Source organism: Pan troglodytes, chromosome 22 (assembly GCF_028858775.2).
Source record: "Pan troglodytes isolate AG18354 chromosome 22, NHGRI_mPanTro3-v2.0_pri, whole genome shotgun sequence".
Taxonomy (NCBI): Eukaryota; Metazoa; Chordata; class Mammalia; order Primates; family Hominidae; genus Pan; species Pan troglodytes.
Window position 1 is genome coordinate 31,222,942 of NC_072420.2, and position 20,022 is coordinate 31,242,963.

The window sequence follows — 20,022 nt, forward strand, 5'->3', positions numbered from 1 at the left end:
TACTGAGGATTTGTAACACAGTGGGGACTATAAACACACAGAAACATTATTATGAGGCAAAATATTGTGTAGTTTCAACTGACTAAAAGTGTCATTTAACATATATATACATGCACATATATGATCATATAATGCTGTGAAAGATATGAACCAAAACAATCAAATACTTCTGCTTTTTTTCCTAATTAAAAAGTAGAACAATTATAGTATCTTTTGGATAGCGATTAACTTTGGAAACTGAGAAATGTTTATTTTTCAATTTTTTTCTCTTAACTCAGTGGACTAATGACTTGCACAATTATTTCTCTGTTATGCTATTTTGGGGATATTTTTCCAGGAAGATCATGAGTTAATTGTGAAACTCAGATCCTGTGTTGATGTGTGAAATAATGAAAATAAAGTTTTCTACTGGCCAAATGATAACTTTGCTATATCATGCCATGACTTTGCCATATCATACCATGAAGACCAAGTAAGATAATAGAAAATCTAGCTGAAAAAATTATCTAAATATTTTGAGTTAAATATGTCAATCCAATATGAAAAAAATTCTATACTAATTTAATAGTTACGTACATCAGTTGTTCAATGAAAATGTCGAATAAATTAATGGACAGAAGAGTATGATAGGGTGAGGTTATACCAAATACAATAATTCTTGGTAAGAAAATATACTTTCATAATTAACCTAGAAATATCGTTTGAACTGTCACCATTTGCTTGCTCTTACAATAAAAAGAAAGAAATTTTGAATGGATAGAAGAATTCATTACACATTCAGAGTGAGTTGACAAATGTGATCTGAATTAAATAAAACATATATGCTTGATATATAAATATAAAGACATGTTAAGTAGGTATTCCTTTTTGTTGTTGACTTAAATCTGAATACTATCTAAATAAAAGCAAAATGTTGAAAAATATCAGATTACTAACCATTTTGCAGTTCTTTTCATTTCAATCTAGAATTATTCTTCTTTGGAGCTATCGATGTATTTATCTATCTGCATGCATGTTTATGAGGTATATGAAAAAACATAGATTCTCCACCAAGGAGATAGCTTCTCTCATTGACATCATCACTTACGTATAATTGAGTTTCATGAACAAAACAGAACCATATTGTGTTTGAAAATAGAATGTTTTATTGGAAGATAAACAGATAATTCAATCAGCTTTAAAAGCAAAAGTAGAGAATACTAGGATTATGAAAGAGATGTGGGTATACAGAGAAAAAAAATTGCCTGAAATTCTGAGATGTTAAATTCTTTTGTGCAAATAGCTCCAGCATGATCTTTGTTGTCCAATGATTGAAGTCAGCTCTGGGAAAGTCCTCTTATAACTTCACACATTGTGTTGCTGGGCAGTAGTTTAATAGAATCCAGAGAATCCATATCCTCCATAGTATGATGGGCGGTAGCAGCCATATCCGTAGCCTCCGAAGCCAGAGCCATATCCATAGCCTCCGAAGCCAGAGCCATATCCGTAGCCTCCATAGCCACAGCCAGAACCCAGTCTGCGGAAGCTGCCACAACCACAGCCATAGCCATAGCCCAGGCCACCGAAGCCTCCACAGCCATAGCCCAGGCCTCCGTAGTAGCTGCCGTAGTAGCTCATGGTGTCAGGGGTAGTGAGTTTGGTTTGCTGCTCAAGGCAAGGTCCTGAGTGTGAATGCTGACATCTGTGCAGGCATGCTTATATACCCTGACACATCACGTAACAAAACACTTGCTGCCTATTTTAGTGTAGTTGTGTATGTTACACTTACCTGACCCAATCCTGACATCTGAAGAGGCCCTCAAACTCATTAAAGTGTTTGAGCTTGCATTGCTGTCTTCTCATGCTGTCCCTTTAACATATTGCATCACTTTTATGAGAAGAAATTGCTGTAGCTTCAAAGTCTGTGCATACCAGACCTTAAATAGACTTCTTCGTAGGCATATTGCATTACATAGTTGGTAATGCTATGTTTTGAAATTAAATATTGCTTCATCTCTGGCTTTCCTTGAATTGTTTTACTTCATTTATGATTAAATAACAGACTTTGGTTAAATCCAATGCTCTGAAATTTATTATATTCTTCCAGAGGTATCTATTACCTCAGGTGAGGTCCCTTTTTAAAGAGAAGCAAACATTTGAAAGACTGGAGCCATCTGCTCACCTGCTATGCCTAACAGTAAAGAACTTCATGGGGTTAAAAAAGTTAAAATAAAGCCATCATTCTTCTATTACTCTAGAACATTGGCCATCATAACCAATATTCTCTTTTTTTGGTTTTACTCGTTTAAAAAGTAAAAACCATTTTGATTTAACAACACAACAGTATATTGCTCAAACATTAAAGTCAAATCACAGTAATCAAAAATCTATTTCCTAAGCAGCTTTACAAACTGTTCAAAATTGTTTTCACATCCCGACTCCCTTACTGGCATATTAGACATCCAAGGTGCTACCAAAAATACAGACTGTATTGCCCTCCTCCCATTCATTCCTTTTTCCTGATCCACACAATTATCGTCTTTTCTTTTCTTTTCTTTTCTTTTTTTTTTTTCTGAGACAGAATCTCGCTCTTTCGCCCAGGCTGGAGTGCAGTGGCGCTGTCTCGGCTCACTGCAAGCTCCACCACCCAGGTTCACGCCATTCTCTGGCCTCAGCCTCCGGATTAGCTGGGACTACAGGCACCCGCCACCACGCCCGGCTAATTTTTTTTGTATTTTTAGTAGAGACGGGGTTTCACCGAGTTAGCCCGGATGGTCTCGATCTCCTGACCTCGTGATCCACCCGTCTCGGCCTCCCACAGTGCTGGGATTACAGGCGTGAGCCACAGCGCCCGGCCTCCTCTTTTCAATATATTCTTTCAGTTCCCATTAGGGTCTGGGACTAGGTGAGATGGTGAAATATATGCAATTCTTTTTGCCTCCCATCCATTTTCATTTAATACTTACTTAAATTCATATATATATATAAATAAAATCTTCGATTTTTCAGATATTTTTGCCTTTATGTTACCTTTACCTATTGTGTGTTTCTTTTTTTTCCTAAAAGAAAATAGCTAACTAAGCTTTACTAAGATGTTAGGTATTTATTAAAGTGTTAGATGTTAATAGATGCCATCGCCAAAGACCCTGGGGAATTCAGTAAGAGACTGTTAGCATTGTGAATGTCTTAGGAATCCCCTAAAAATATGTATACTATAAAAAGACAGGATGAAGAAAATAATAATTAAAGACAAAGAGTACCTCAGCCGACTCTAAGAATTTAGTCACCTAGACCCAAGGCTGACCCCAAACCCCACCCACGTATGCCCTTAACTTTAAGCTTAAATATATAATTTCTTGTTGAATTTTTATTACTTTGAATATACTGTTAAGCTTTTGATGAGTTTATAAGCAATTTTCAAATTGTGCATTTCTCCAGATAGATTTGCTGGCTGCAGTTCAATGACCAGCGTGCAATAGAAACTCAATATATAAGTGTTGAATAGATGAATGAATTCTAAAGTTCTTACAGGTAAAAATCTTACATCTCATAGAAATGAACAATACTATGAATGTATCCAACAATAAGAATTTAAAAGAGAAATTAGCTCAAATAGCTTTCTTTCTTTAGAGGAACAAATAACCTATCATTTCATTTGCTTTTTGTTGCTGTTGTTTAAGGCATATTTAAAAATACTTAAATCTTAAGTATACAAGTTGGTGATATTTTTCTTATATTTATAGACCACCTATAACAAGCACACTCTAATTCCCAAAGTCTGGCGCTTGACTCTACCAGTCAATATTATTCCTTGTAGAGTAACAATTAACATCCTACATAAGGCTTTCTTGTTCTGTACTTCACTTAGGTGGTCTCATGTAGTATACTGAAACTTCCCATTTCCATCCCCAATTCTTCTGTGTGTCACTATTAGGTAGATCTCTGTCGTATGTAATGTGAATTTTGTTGTTTTAATTTCTGAAAAGTAGTCTACTACATGAATAGAGCACAATTGATTTATGATTCTGCTCTGGTAGGCCTATATTTGAGGAGTTTAGTGGTTTCAGTTTTGGTTTGGTTTGGTTTTTTATTGCTAGAGTGAATAAAGAAAGCTGATGGCCAGGCGCGGTGGCTCACGCCTGTAATCCCAGCACTTTTGGAGGCCGAGTCGGGCGGATTACGAGGTCAGGAGATCGAGACTATCCTGGCTAACACGGTGAAACCCCGTCTCTACTAAAAATACAAAAAATTAGCCGGGAGTGGTGGAGGGTGCCTGCAGTCCCAGCTACTCGGGAGGCTGAAGCAGGAGAATCGCTTGAACCCGGGAGGTGGAGCTTGGAGTGAGCAGAAATCGCGCCATTGCACTCCAGCCTGGGAGACAGAGCAAGACTCCATCTCAAAAAAAAAAAAAAAAAAGAAAGAAAAGAAAAGAAAGCTGTTTTGTACCTTTTTATAAAGATTCTTTTCTTCTTTCTTTCTTTTTTTTTTTTTTTTTTTTTTTTTTTTTTTTTGAGATGGAGTCTCACTCTATCATGCAGGCTAGAGTGCAGTGGCGCTATCTCGGCTCATTGCAACCTCTGTCTGCCAGGTTCAAGCGATCCTCCTGCCTCTGCCTCCTGAGTGGCTGGGACTTCAGGCGTGCATCACCATGCCCAAATACAAAATAATTTTGTATTTTTAGTAGAACAGGGCTTCACCACGTTGGCCAGGCTGGTCTCAAACTCCTTACCTCAAGTGATCCACCCACCTCAGCCTCCCAAAGTGCTGGGATTATAGGAGTGAGACACCACACCCGGCTAAGATCCTTATTTTTAGACCTAGGCTTTCCTATACCTTTCTTATAGCTGGGATAGGAATTGCTAATTTATATCATATCTATACTTATTTTATACATTATATATCATAAATAACAGTTATATATTATATAATATATATTTAGCTTCCACAGATTCTACCAATCTCAAGATGCAGTTATTATTACATTTACCAGTTGTTAAATTTACTGTACCAACAGGGACGTATGAGAGTTCCAGTTGCTTCACATCCTTACTTACACTGATCACTTGCAAACTCTTTAAAAAATTGACTATTTTTGTGAATACATAATGATACCTGATTATTGTTTTAATATGGTTTTATTTGATTAATAATAATATTCAACATCTTTACATATGCTTATAGGCCATTTAGATTTTTTTGAAGTAACTGTTGAAGTATTTTGTTCACTTTTAATTGAGCTAGTAATATTTTATTATTGATTCTCAGGTGATCTTTACATATTTGGGCACAGGATTTTTTTCAGATTTATGTATTAAAAATATTTTCATTCACTATGTAGATTTTTTTTCATCTTAAAATGGTGTCTATACATAAATAAAATGCAATAATATAGTAAACTCCCATTTTAAAATCTTTTTGTTTTATGTTTAATGTTTTTGGTCCTAATTTAAAAAATTTTGACTACCTCTCACATTGTTATTTAAAACTTTTGTCTGTTTTCTTTAAAACTTGTTCTATTTTTGTGATTTTTTTAAAGGCAGTTGATGATTTGAATATTACACTTTTGCTAACTCAGGCTAAAGCAACATAATCGCAAATAAACAGGTTTCAGATACTGCCTATTTAAGTCTACCAAATATGAATCTGTTTTGGGGCTTATGGTATTGTTGTAATGTATTCTTCCTAAGAAAAGCAAAGCTATTCCCTGAAAGTAAAGATATTCTGGAATATTTATTTTAAATCCTTCAGCGATCCATAAAATCAATAAATTCAAGGTCTAATAATTTGATCATACCACAGTGTACTAGAAGTATCAAATGCTTTTTCTAAGTAGTTAAATTGATTATTATACTTGTTCCTAGCTACAGAAGGCCTTTACCTGTATTGTGAGAAAATGCCACTAACGATCAGGAAAATGGAAGAGCTATTATCATATTCTGTCAAACTAAGTAGTGTAGTCCTCAAATGGAATCAATTGACCCAGTCCATGGAGAGTGTTATGTACTCTGACTAGTCTCACTGAAAGTGTGGGTCTTACTAGCTGGCTGTATAAACCTATTCTTATGTTTAGTAAACAAGTCTGAGTCTTTCTAATGCTTCTTAATTTTTTATACCATTTGAATTTATCATTATTTACCAATAACTTTTATTTAGATCTAGATATGCTAGAAATTAAGAGGTTCAAGATTCATCAAAATCTTAAATAAAAAGAGGCATATACTGTGAAAAGTAGACTAATCTTCAAAACTCAGCTGTGATTGTTACACGTATATAAGACCAGAATTTTAAGATTATTGGGAAGCATCAAGAAAAGAAATATGCAATGGAATTGAGAGTCAGCATTTAAACAAATAGACAAATAAATAAACAGAAGCCATGTGTGCCATTTCAAATTGAGACAATTTATTGCAAAGGGAACTAAGCAATTACACAGTTAGGAAAGTATAGGTAGTGGATGCCAGTAGACACGATATAGGCAATTATAACATAATAAATATTCCTAACATCTTAGATGCTATTTCTTTTCATCTTGGATTGATCTAGTGTGCCCTCGTTTGACTCAATATTTGGTTAAATTGAATGATCTTCTTATGACCTCTGATATTGTGTCCTCAGGGTAGGATTTCAGTAGAATTGAGAGAATCCATATCCTCCATAGCATGATGGGCGGCAGCAGCCATATCCATTGCCTCCAAAGCCACAGCCATAGCCCAGTCTGCGGAAGCTGCCACATCCACAGCCATAGCCATAGCCTAGGCCACCAAAGCCTCCACAGCCATAGCCCAGGCCTCTGTAATAGCTGCCATAGTAGCTCATGGCGTCAGGAGTGGTGAGTTGTTTGGCTGCTCAAGGCAAGATCCTAAGTGTGAATGGCAGCACGTGTAGAGGGAGGCTTATATACCCTGATAAGAGCATGTGATGAGTCACATGCTACCTGTTTTTTTGTTTGTTTGTTTGTTTGTTGTGTGTGTGTCTGTGTGTGTGTTTTAAATTAGTTACTTAACACAAGTCATTCATTTTTCCCTGGCACAAGGAGAGGCCCTCACAATCGTTAAATTGTTTGAGTTTGCTTTGTTGCTGAATTGGAGTGGCCCTTAAAAGTTATCACACCACTTAATGAGAAGAAATTGCTGTATCTCAAGTCTTGGCATACCAGATCCTAAATAGATTTCTTCATAGCTAGACATATTGCATATTACAAATGAAATAAAATGAAGGTTATATGTTCCTCTAAAGTCAGATGCTATTGGAGCTCATTTCTTTGTCTTCTTTATTTTGCCCAGACTGGTCTCAAGCTACTGGGCTCAAGTGACCCTCCTCCCTCAACCCCCAAAGTGCTGAGATTAGAGGCATGAGCCACCTCACCCAGCCTTCATTTCATCTTTAAATCCCTATTGTTCAGATGTAGCCAGAGAATTACTCATGCCTTTGAGAGGCATAGACTTTAGAATTTATTCATCCTTTCAGCATTTATGTATTGTGTTGTTACTACAAGGTAATTATTGCACAGAGGCATGCAAATTCAGTTGTGAAAGCACAACATTTGGAAATTACTTATAAGACTAAAAATAACTGATCACTGTATTTGAGATCATATAAGGTTAAAAAGAACTTAAAAGCTCAAAGTTGAAATTAAGGGCACAGCTGAATTAACAATATTTGGGGTCACCTGTGGCTGTATGTGACTAAATTCTTGGAGTCAACTGAGGACTTGCACCCTCAGTTATTTCTTCTGCCTGTTATCTTGTAATATTATACCTACATTTTGGAGATTCTGAAAACATTTCTAATGTTAATGGTATCTTATTGAATTTCAAAGAGCCCTTAGATTTAAATTATCTTTTTATATATCCTATACCTTAATAAACATTTAACAACTTAGTGGACTAGCATGGTATTTCCTGAGAAGAAAAAGGTGTGTGTGTGTGTGTGTGTGTGTGTGATGAATTTGATGAATTTTTGCATATGTGCATACACTACCTACACCAAGCACACTCTAATCTCCAAAATGTTTCCATTGTTCCATTATGGCAAATATCATTCCCTAGAGATAATCTTCTTTCCAGTTTTTAACACCAGCTTCAAAAGATCTTGTCAATAGTATTCTAAATTTACAGTCTCATCATCAATGTAGAAATGTATAGTCTCATGAGCAGTGTAAGAAAATACTAGTTGTTCCATATATTTGATAATGCTTGTCATGTTTAGACTGTTTAATTTTGACTATTCTTGTGGGCATTTAGTAATATCCAAGTATTGATTTAATTTAGTTTTTGCCTGATGAGTTATGATACTGACCACCATTTTATATGTGTATTGGCCATTTAGATATTCTCTTTTTAAAAGTACCTGCTCATGTATTTCATCCATTTTTAAGTGGGTTTGTTATATTCTAGCACTGATTTGTGGGAGCTTTTTACATACTTGGATACAGGTATTTTGTAAAAGTTTGGTTTTGAAAATATTTTCTCCCAACATGTGGTTTGTTTTTTCACTTTCAATTAATGTTTATATGTAAATAGATTATCTTAATATCAGATAAAATTTGTTAATATTTGTATTTTATGTTTAATGCTTTTTTGTCCTAATTGAGAAACTTTTGATTACCTCACATCTTATTCTTAATTTCTTTGTCTTATCTTTTCAGAACCTGTTCCATTTTTATGGAGCATCCTAAATCAAAAGACAGTGGCTAACTTGAATATTGAATTCTCATTATTTCAGTTGGAAGCTATAAAATCACAAATAAACAGGTTTAATGTTATCACGCTGCCTATTTTGCTCTGTCAGATCTTTGCTCAGTTGCGGGGCTAATGATCCTATGATGCATTTTCTCTAGACCAGGTGACAGCTTTTCCTTGGAAGGAAATGTATTCTGAAGGTATTCTTTTAATTTCAACACAAATCAATACTATCTAACAACTAGAGATGTAATAATATGATAAAATTGCATTAAACTCAAAGTGGTACTTTCTCTAAATGGTTATATTAATTGTTCTTTTGACATAGACAGCCTTTCTTCAGACTGTGATGCCATTGACCACTTAGGGAGTAAAAAGTTTTCATGTGAAATTGTGTCATACTCAGTAAAACTAAATAGTACAGCCCTGCAATGGAGACACTAAGATATTTTTACCGAGATCTATTTATGGCAAAACTGCAACTTCTCACTTGAATTGAATGAAAGAATTGGTCATAGCATCTAGCTAAGCAAATCCATCCATAAGTTCAGTAAACAAGCCAGAGTTTTTCAAATGCGTTATGATTTCTTTTAAATATTAAAATATTGGATTTGCACTATTAGTAAGTTGTTTTTACACAGATAAAGCTACATTAGAAATTGCAAAGTTCAAGATTCTACAATAGAGTGTTTACAAATGAAATTAAATAGAGGTGGTCATTTGGCCATGATAATTAAACTCTTCAGACACACGTGAACAGAGCCTTCAAGATGCTTCATGTGACAACACACAAGAAGAGAAGTAAAAAATGAATGGAACAGTGAGCATGGGGAAGTAGAATGCCTGATACTCAGTAAAACTGGGTTCTGGTCTGGGCTCTCCTTGTCATGCCATTTTTGATCCTTAGTAAATGATTTCACTTTTTGGAGATCTTTTCCCATTCAAGATGGTATTAGGGTAAGCACTGGGAAAACTTTATAGTAGTTCCCTGCATGCTCCACAGTTCTTTTATATTATTTTCCTGGCATTTTTGAATTTGCTTGACTCAAACTAAAGACATTCGCTTTTATTTCAGTACTGAAATATATTATTCTTGAAACATAATAATATGTTATTGCATATTTTTCATGGGCAAGATACTTATCTGAAATACCAACACGAAAAGGCCCCACATTTGCTTGTTAAAGGTTAAAAGAGACTTGGCTAGAGTGTATAAAGCTTCAGGTCAGTCACAGCCTTAATATGAATTACTTCACAAGTGATGGCAATGATTTCTATATTTCCTAGGTGTGTTGCAAAATATAAATGTGCTGATAATATGAAAGTACAACTTCGTGTCACACCACGATGGACCAGGAATAAAACATGATAGAAAGTCACAAAAGGGCTGGGTGCGGTGGCTCACGCCTATCAACCCAGCACTTTGGGAGGTTGAGGCGGGCGGTTCACCAGGTCAGGTGATCGAGACCATCCTGGCTAACAAGGTGAAACCCCTTCTCTACTAAAAATACAAAAAATTGGCCAGGCGTGGTGGCGGGTGCCTGTAATCCCAGCTACTTGGGAGGCTGAGGCAGGAGAATGGCGTGAACCTGGGAGGTGGAGCTTGCAGTGAGCCGAGATTGCACCACTGCACTCCAGCCTGGGTGACAGAGCAAGACTCCATCTCAAAACAAAAAAAAAAGTCACAAAAAGAAGTTCTTTTTCAGTGTATATTCAGATATATACTTTGTTTTATCAGCACTTTTCTTACCATTAAAGGGGCCATATAAACATACATTTTGAACAAACTATAGAAACACATACTCTTCATGTTGGTCTCCATTTAAATGTAAAAGTTTATGAAGTTGGTATTTCAGGGCTGAATTTAAACACTAACATGATCTCACTGAAAGCATTGAAATGAAAAAGATATGGTCAATATGGCGCAGTGTTCCAAAGAAAAAGCCTTCTTTTTAATTGAGTGTTACGGTTTTCATTTGTGCATGTACAGTTTACCTTTGGACAACATGGGCTTGGACTGAGTGAATCCACTCATACTGAGATTTTGTTCTACGTCTGCCACTCCTGAGATACAAGACCATCGTCCCCGTTCCTCCTCCTCCTCAGCCTATTCAATGTGAAGACAATGAGGATAAAGACCTTTATGATGAGTCGCTTCCACTTAACAAACAGTAAATATAAATTCTCTTCCTTATGATTTTCATAACATTTTCTTTTCTCTTATTTACTTTATTGTAAGAATACAGTATATAATGCATATAAAATACAAAGTATGTGTTAATCAACTGTTTATGTTATCAGTGAGGCTTCCAGTCAACAATCGGCTACCAGTAGTTAGGTTTCTGGAGAGTCAAAAGTTATATGTGGATTTTCAACTGCATGGGGGAATCAGTACTGCTAACCCCTACATTATTCAAGGGTCAACTGTGACCTTTGAATGTGAATATATACATGCACACACATACATACAGCTATATAGATAGGTGCATGTATATACAAAATTATTTTGTTATATATAATATACTTCTATATGTATAGTAGTTTGTTCTTTTTTCACTGGATATAATTACAAATAACCACTTTGCCATTTTGAGTCAAGCAAAAAACAAAAGTCATGTATTTGCTTTCAGTTAGCATAATTTATTCTAAAAGGAACAGAGAAACCCCACAGTTATAAAGGTACAAGTAAGACACATCCAGAGACATAAAGCAAAGAATTATGGAATGATAGGTATTCTTAAACCTCTTAGATGCTAACTGCTCTTGATCTTGGCTTGATCCAGGGTGACCTCGTTTGTTTGTTATTGCAGTCAGGTTTGGGTGATCTTCTTATGTCCTCTCATGTTAGGTTGTCAGGGAAGGATTTCAATAAAATCCAGAGAATCCATATCCTCCATAGCATGATGGGCGGCAGCTGCGGTATCCATAGCCTCCGAAGCCAGAGCCGTATCCGTAGCCTCCGTAGCCACCGCCATAGCCCAGTCTGCGGAAGCTGCCACATCCACAGCCATAGCCATAGCCCAGGTCATCGAAGCCTCCGTAGCCGTAGCCCAGGCCTCCATAGTAGTTGCCGTAGTAGTTCATGGTGTCAGGAGTGGTGAGTTGGTATGCTGCTCAAGGCAAGATCCTGAGTGTGAACACCAGCATGTGTAGGAGGCTTATATACCCTGGTCAGAGCGTGTGATGAGTCATCTGTATACCCTCCTTTGCTATAGTTATTTGTATTACGTTTGATGTTACAACTCATTTATCTATTGTCTTCTGATGTAGGGAGAGGCCCTCATTCTCATTAAAATATTTCAGCTTACTTAATGTCTTATTCAGGACACGATTGAACTTACTGCTTTGTTTTTATGAAAAGAAATGGCTTACTGTTCAAAATATGCACATTCCAAATGCTCAACAGAATTGCCTATTACCAGGTGTATTACATCATCTACACTTTATGGTATTCGTTTTATAATGAATAATTTCCTTTGTCCGTCATCTTCCAAACTGATAACTTCATATTCAACTAAATTTACAGCTGTTTTTTCAATTTACAGATGTTAAATCTGTAGTTTTAAAAAGCAAACTTATTTATCAAGGTGAGGTCTTCAGAAAGTGCCTATATGCACAATACAGGAAAACATTTGAAATCTAAATGATTTTAATGCCCCGCTGTGTACAATCGCCAAAGGACTCAAAAAAAGAGAGTGTATGCTGATTTTTAGCATTTTATTCACAATAACTTTTATACTATTTTTGACTTTGCATACCAGCTTCAGAACCTTTTGGTTGCAAAATACATAAGAACTAATTTCAGAAACTGAGGGCACAAAATCCATCTCCTACGCAGACTTATCAGAGTGTCACTTTAGTTTTCCATTCAAGTCCTAAAACTCTCCTTTATAATTGGTTTTATTCAAAGTCCTGGTAAAATTGCAGATTGCATCTGCCTCTGTTTTGCACATTCCAGTCAATTACTTTCTTTCTTTATCCTTTTTCAGTAGTGTATATATGACCACCTCTATTTCCTTTCTCATTTCAGCTTTTATTCTTCTTCCCATATTCTCAATGTCTATAGAAACAGCCAGGTAGAAGTTTATTGCATACATTCCCTCTGTCTTCCATCGACTTATCTCAACACTTTTTTTTTTTTCTATCTCCTCTTTGTATTCACTGTAACATCTTTCCTGATTTTTTTGTTTGTTTGTTTTTTGAGACGGAGTCTCGCTCTGTCGCCCAGTCTGGAGTGCAGTGGCACCATCTCGGCTTACTACAAGCTCCGCCTCCCGGGTTCACGCCATTCTCCTGCCTCAACCTCCCCAGTAGCTGGGACTACAGGCGCCCACCACCACGGCTGGCTATTTATTTTTTGGATTTTTAGTACAGACGGGGTTTCACCATGTTAGCCAGAATGGTCTTGATCTCCTGATCTCGTGATCTGCCCGCCTCGGCCCCAAAAAGTGCTAGGATTACAGGCGTGATCCTGATGTTCTTCTATGTCTATCCTGTACTCGTTTATTCTGAGGTAATTTCTAACCACTGCCTACTGATCTGTTAATAGTTCATTAAAATATCATTTTTAAAGCTTTCTATTTTTTGTACTTACTAAACATCCTCAACTCCCCACCCCAGCAAAAATACTTAGAAATAATGAATAAGACCTACTATTTGATAGCACAATAGGGTGACTATAGTCAATAACAACTTAATTGTACATTTTAAAATGTCTTGAGTAAAATTAGACTGTTTGTAACTCAACAGATAAATACTTGAGGGGATGGGTTTTTAAAAATGTACTCCAACTCCTATGGCTTTCTGAAATTTAAAAGGTATCCTAAAATTGAAATTGTCTTCAAAGTTTTCAAAATAAAGGCACCATGGTGAAATGGCACAGAATAGAGAAACATATGTAAAGAAATTTGCCCTGGGCTTCATAGAGTTCCTCAGCTGACTTTGGTGAGTTAGTGAAACAGATACAACATTGAGCCTACTCTTGATTAATCTCCATGCAGCACCTGTCTCTTGGCTTCGACAACTAAAAATTCATTTAATTTACATGACTTTGAACATGCTGGTGAGTTTTTGTGAGATTTATAAGTATTTTATCAAACATAAATTTCCTAAAAGGAATGCTTCAGTTCTTCTAAGCAACAGACTAGGGAATTAAAAATTGTTTACTGAAGAAATTCTAAGTAAATTGACAGTAACTACCACAGCAACCACAATCTGTGCACAACCCTGACTACGCCTTAGTGAGCTACCTTTTTAAGACAGAAAAATAGCTCAATAAGTCTTTCCATTTATAGAGTATGATTTAATCCAATATTTGCTACATTTCTTTTATCCAAATATTGGTTCATTCTTATTTCTCATCTGTACTTGAAACAGTCAATAAGCTGAGTTCTCAGTGAGTCTTTTTGAAGCCATAAAATCACAAATAACTCAAAATCACAAATAACTATATTAAGGATATCACAGTTTGTCCATATAAATCAGCCTGATAATGTAAGAGTGTTTAATAGCTAATTTTTGTTTGGGATGCATAAACAATGCATACATCTGAGATATAAAACCAAACAAGATATAAATGGAAAACCTCAATAGCCAAATAAGAATTAGAATGTTTTAAAGAAATAGACTGTGATAATTTTCCACAAGACCAATTAATGATCGTAAGCAGTAAATGATTAATACTAAAATAAAAAATATAAATCTACATATTTTATATATAAAATATATAGAACAAATATTTTGTCCTTTTTTCGAAGTGAACAAATAGTAAAATGAAAGCATCCATTGTAAAATGAAGACATATACTCATTTGTAGTGATATTGGTTTTATGCTGAAAGAGATTGTTAGACTCAAAGTTGATTAAACCCAAAGTTGATAGAACAATGATGTTTTATATTTTCTCCTTCTTTTCACTTTTAGGAAGTTTACTTTGGAATATATGCTTAATAACTTTATGATAATGGATAAGGAAGAAGAAAATATGTTCTTACTTGGGATAAGTAGTAACTTTTACCTGGAAAGAAAGAAAGCTTGTGTTATAAATCCCAAAGACTTCGTTTAACTCAGACACAAACCAATAATATATAAAAATGTAAGTTACAAAAATATGTTAATATTGAATTATACCAGCAATGCCACAAGTGCTTTTTCTCATTATAATTATATTGATCTTTCTTTTAATTGCAATTTTTAATACTTTTACTCAGGCTGGGAGGATATTTACCTGTATGAGAATAGAGCAGTTTCATCTGAAATTCAGTTATAGGGTCAAAATTCCTTTAATGAAATTACCAAACTTTATCTACCTTGCCCTCCCCTGTGAAGGTACAGCATCTACAGAGAGAAATAACAAGATTTGTCTGAGTTGTTTGTTCATATTTCATCTTTACATTGCATAAACAAACCCAAGTATTTCTCATAAAAGTAAATAATCTTGAGAATTGAGCTTACTTGTTCTGTTTTTGCCTTCAAGTAAAGCTAAGTTAGCAATTCAGAAATGTATTATATATAACAAAATAAAAGTTAACAAGAAAAATTTTAAAAACAACAGCAACAAAACATAGTTAATCTAAGAGATGAAATTAGTCTCCATATACTCTGCTCTAAAATTGAAACCATCCACAGTATTATTACAAGAACTTTCCAGATGGCATTCAGATTTGGAAGTATGCAGTGAAAGAGACTCAGAATGATGGACTAGAGCATTAGGTTCAGGTGAACTGCTTTCTGGTCTTGATTCTGACACTTAGATTTTAACTCTAGGCATCACTTAACTGTTCGGCATTTCCTCACCTGTACTATAGGGGGCAGCACGGTACAATGTGTAATAATCTAACGTTTGGTCCAGCTCTCACTTCTTTTGCCCTTATATTATTGAATTTCCCCAGGAAAGGGTCCAGTTTCAGTTTCTGCAAATGGCTAGCCAGTTTTCCAAGCATCATTTATTAAATAGGGAATCCTTTCCCCATTGCTTGTTTTTGTCAGGTTTGTTGAAGATCAGATGGTTGTAGATGTGTGGCGTTATTTCTGAGGTCTGGGTTTTGTTCCATTGGTGTGTATATCTGTTTTGGTACCAGTACCATGCTATTTTGGTTGCTGTAGCCTTGTAGTATAGTTTAAAGTCAGGTAGCGTGATGTCTCCAGCTTTGTTCTTTTTGCTTAGGATTGTCTTGGCTATGCAGGCTCATTTCTGGTTCCATATGAAGTTTAAAGTAGTTTTTTTCCAATTCTGCTGAGAAAGTCAATGGTAGCTTGATGGGAATAGCATTGAATCTATAAGTTACTTTGGGCAGTATGGCTATTTTCATGATATTGATACTTCCTATCATGAGCATGGAATGTTTTTCCATTTCTTTGTGTCCTCTCTTGTTTCCTTGAGTACTGGTTTGTAGTTTTCCTTGAAGAGGTCCTTCACGTCCCTTGTAAGTTGTATTCCTAGCTATTTTCTTCATTTTGTAGCAGTTGTGAATGGGATTTCATTTACGATTTGGCTCTCTGCTTGTCTGTTGTTGGTGTATAGGAATGCTTGTGATTTTTGCACAATGATTTTCGATCTTGAGACTTTGCTAAAGTTGCTTATCAGCTTAAGGAGTTTTGGGGCTGAGACGATGGGGTTTTCTAAATACAGAATCATGTCATTTGCAAAGAGAGACAATTTGACTTCCTCTATTCCTATTTAAGTAGCCTTTATTTCTTTATCTTGCCTGATTGCCCTGGCCAGAACTTCCAATACTATGTCAAATAGGAGCAGTGAGAGAGGGCATCCTTGTTTTGTGCTGGTTTTCAAAGGGAATTCTTCCAGCTTTTGTCCGTTCAGTATGATATTGGCTATGGGTATCTCACAAATAGCTCTTATTATTTTGAGATATGTTCCATCAATACCTAGTTTGTTAAGAGTTTTTAACATGAAGGGATGTTGAATTTTATCGAAGGCTTTTTCTGCATCTATTGAGATAATCATGTTGTTTTTGTCATTGGTTCTGTTTATGTGACGTATTACGTTTATTGATTTGCATATGGTGAACCAGCCTTGCATCCCATGGATGAAGCCGACTTGATCATGGTGGATAAGCTTTTTGATGTGCTGCTAGATTCAGTTTGCCAGTATTTTATTGAGGATTTTTGCATCGATGTTCATCAGGGATATTGGCCTGAAATTTTTTTTTGTTATGTCTCTGCCAGGTTTGGTATCGGGATGCTGCTGGCCTCATAAAATGAGTTATGGAGGAGTCTTTCTTTTTCTATTGTTTGGAATAATTTCAGAAGGAATGGAACCAGCCCCTCTCTGTACCTCTTGTAGAATTTGGCTGTGAATCCATCTGGTTTTGGGCTTTTTTTGGTTGGTAGACTATTAATTACTGCCGCAATTTCAGAAGTTGTTATTGGTCTTTTCAGGGATCTAACTTCTTCCTGGTTAAGTTTTGAGAGCGTGTGTGTGTATAGGAATATATCCATTTCTTCTAGATTTTTTAGTTTATTTGTGTAGAGGTTTTTATTGTATTCTCTGATTGCAGTTTGTATTTATGTGGGATCAGTGGTGATATCCCCTTTATCATTTTTTATTGTGTCGATTTGATTCTTCTCTCTTTTCTTCTTTATTAGTATAGCTAGTGGAATATCTAATTTGTTAATTTTTTTTCCAGAAAACCAGCTCCTGGATTCATTGATTTTTTTCGTGGGATTTTTGTGTCTCTATCTCCTTCAGTTCTGCTCTGATCTTAGTTATTTCTTGTCTTCTGGTAGCTTTTGAATTGGTTTGCTCTTGCTTCTGAGTTATTTGCCTAGCAGGAAACCTAGGCAATACCATTCAGGACAGAGGCATGGGCAAAAACTTCATGACTAAAACACTAAAAGCAATTGCAACCAAAGCCAAACTTGACAAACGGGGTATAGTTAAACTAAAGAGTTTCCTCACAGCAAAAGAAACTAGAATCAGAGTGAACAGGCAATGGGAGAAATTTTTTGCAATCTACCTATCTGACAAATGTCTAATATCCATAATCTACAAGTAACTTAAACAAATTTACGAGAAAAAAACAAACAACCCCATCAAAAAGTGGGCAAAGGATATGAACAGACAATTCTCCAAAGAAGACATTTATGCGGCCAACAAACATATGAAAAAAAGCTCATCATCACTTATCATTAGGGAAATGCGTATAAAAATCATTATGAGATACCACCTCACACCTGTCAAAATGGAGATTATTAACAAATCAGGAAACAATAGATGCTGGTGAGAGTGTGGAGAAATAGGAACACTTTTACACTGTTGGTGGGAGTGTAAATTATTTCAACCATTGTGGAGAACAGTGTGGTGATTCCTGAAGGATCTAGAACCAGTAATACCATTTGACCCAGCAACCCCATTACTGGGTATATACCCAAAGGATTATAAATCATTCTACTATAAAGACACATGCACATGTATGTTTATTGCAGCACTATTTAATAGCAAAGACTTGGAACCAATCCAAATGCCCATCAATGATAGACTGGATGAAGAAAATGTGGTACATATAAACCATGGAATACTATGCAGCCATAAAAAATAATGAGATCATGTCCTTTCCAGCGACATGGATGAAGCCAAAAGCCATTATTCTCATCAAACTAACACAGGAGCTGAAAACCAAACACTGCATTGTTCTCACTCACAAGTGGGGGTTGAACAATGAGAACACATGGACACAGGGAGGGAAGCAACACACACGGGGGCCTGTCAGGGGGTGGGAGGAAAGGGGAGGGATAGCATTAGGACAAATACCTAATGCATGTGGGATTTAAGACCTAGATGACAGGTTGATAGGTGCCACAAACCACTATGGCGTATGTATACCTATGTTATAATCCTGCACATTCTGCACATATATCCTGGAACTTAAAGTAAAATTTTTAAAAAAAGAAAGAATTGCTTTCTGGTGAATGGTAATTGATTTAAAATCTACTTTACCAAAACAAAACAAAACAAAACAATAAGTCTTTTGGATGAATGATGACTGTCATCAATTAAAGCTGCAAAGTGCAGAGGGACCCATTTCTTGATTATATCCAGCCGTTTATTTTCCATTTGCAATTGTAAAAAGCTTTAGTGTCATGAGGATGATGATGATTGTAAAAAGAAAGCATATCATTGAATGCCACAGAGGAACTGTGACATAAAAAAACTAATTAAAACAATTATTTTTAATACTACATATATTTTAATCACCTAATTTGAAAAACTTTTAGTAACTTTATAACACAACCATTTTCATGATAATTCTAAGTTAAATGACAGGCAATGGAGAATAGATCAAAGAAGATTATATAGAATCAAGAAAGCCATGAAACATATATTTTCTTTCCTGGAAGCTTAGAGAAATATTTTGTTCTATCACTCTTCCTTTCTTACCACAAAAGGGCTGAATAAGCAACACATTTTGAAAGAAGAAATGGATTACTTATATATTTGGACTGCATTGATAAATATAATTGTATAGAATTAAAACCATGTAAATCCCTTTTATTTATTACCATAAACATATAGTTCCAAAATGTTGGAGTTGAATTTTTTTTGTTGTGGAGTTTAAATCTAAAAATTATCTAATTAAAAGCTACAAAATAAAAATCACTTATATTTGGCCAGGCATGGTGGCTCACACCTTTAATCCCAGCACTTTTGGAGGCCGAAGTGGGCGGATCAGTTGAGGCCAGGAGTTCAAGACCAGCCTGGCTAACATGGTGAAACCCCATCTCTACAGCAAAAATACAAAAATTAGCCAACTGTGGTGGCACATGCCTGTAGTCCCAGCTACTAGGAAGGCTGAGGCATGAGAATTGTTTGAACTTTGAAGGCGGAGGCTGCAGTGAGCTGAGATCGCACCACTGCACTCTATAGCCTGGGCAACAGAGTGACACTCTCCAAAAGAATTACATATATTCAAGGAATCATCATTCAACTCAGTCTAAAGTTACTGTCCTTTTCATATGTCTATCAATGTGTGAAATAAATATTTAATACACAGTGTTTTAGTTTTCACATTGAAAGTTGAGTAGTATTTATACTTAGTAACATATATAATTGAGCCAAATGAATTAAACAAAAGCTATATTTGCTGTGTCTCGAGAGACTTCATTAAAGAAATCCAGGAGAAAAGATGGAGACAAACTTGTACAATTATAAATGTACTGAAAGTCTTAGGTGCTAATTAATTTAAACAAATAGACTTGGCATAATTTTGAAAGGTAGGTCCAATGATTGAAATCAGGCTTATCAAGTTCCCTCAGGGAATCAGATATTAGATTGATAAGGAAGAATTTTAATAGAAGCTAAAGAATCCATGTCTTCCCTAACAGGATGAGTGGCTGCAGCCGTATCTA

General features: G+C 35.6%; 3 protein-coding genes across 4 annotated transcripts; all 3 read right to left on the minus strand.

Moving 5' to 3' along the window:
* Positions 1-1,122: 1,122 nt before the first annotated feature.
* Positions 1,123-1,673, minus strand: LOC745513 (keratin-associated protein 19-3). Of its 2 annotated transcripts, XM_024352384.2 has the most exons (2): positions 1,491-1,617; positions 1,372-1,436 (listed from the first exon to the last, which is right to left on the minus strand). In XM_024352384.2, the coding sequence occupies exons 1-2, from the start codon at positions 1,615-1,617 to the stop codon at positions 1,372-1,374; spliced, it is 192 nt and encodes a 63-aa protein (XP_024208152.2). The 2 variants fall into 2 exon arrangements, with proteins under 2 accessions (XP_003319081.2, XP_024208152.2); XM_003319033.3 differs by having other exon boundaries at positions 1,123-1,673.
* Positions 1,674-6,603: 4,930 nt separating this feature from the next.
* On the minus strand, positions 6,604-6,795 carry LOC745539 (keratin-associated protein 19-4). Its single transcript, XM_016938666.2, has one exon. The coding sequence runs from the start codon at positions 6,793-6,795 to the stop codon at positions 6,604-6,606; it is 192 nt and encodes a 63-aa protein (XP_016794155.1).
* Positions 6,796-11,310: 4,515 nt separating this feature from the next.
* On the minus strand, positions 11,311-11,935 carry LOC745572 (keratin-associated protein 19-5). The gene has a single exon (XM_001162325.5). It carries the CDS (start codon positions 11,742-11,744, stop codon positions 11,526-11,528), a length of 219 nt encoding a protein of 72 aa, XP_001162325.1. The 5' UTR covers positions 11,745-11,935; the 3' UTR covers positions 11,311-11,525.
* Between the last annotated feature and the right edge of the window lie 8,087 nt (positions 11,936-20,022).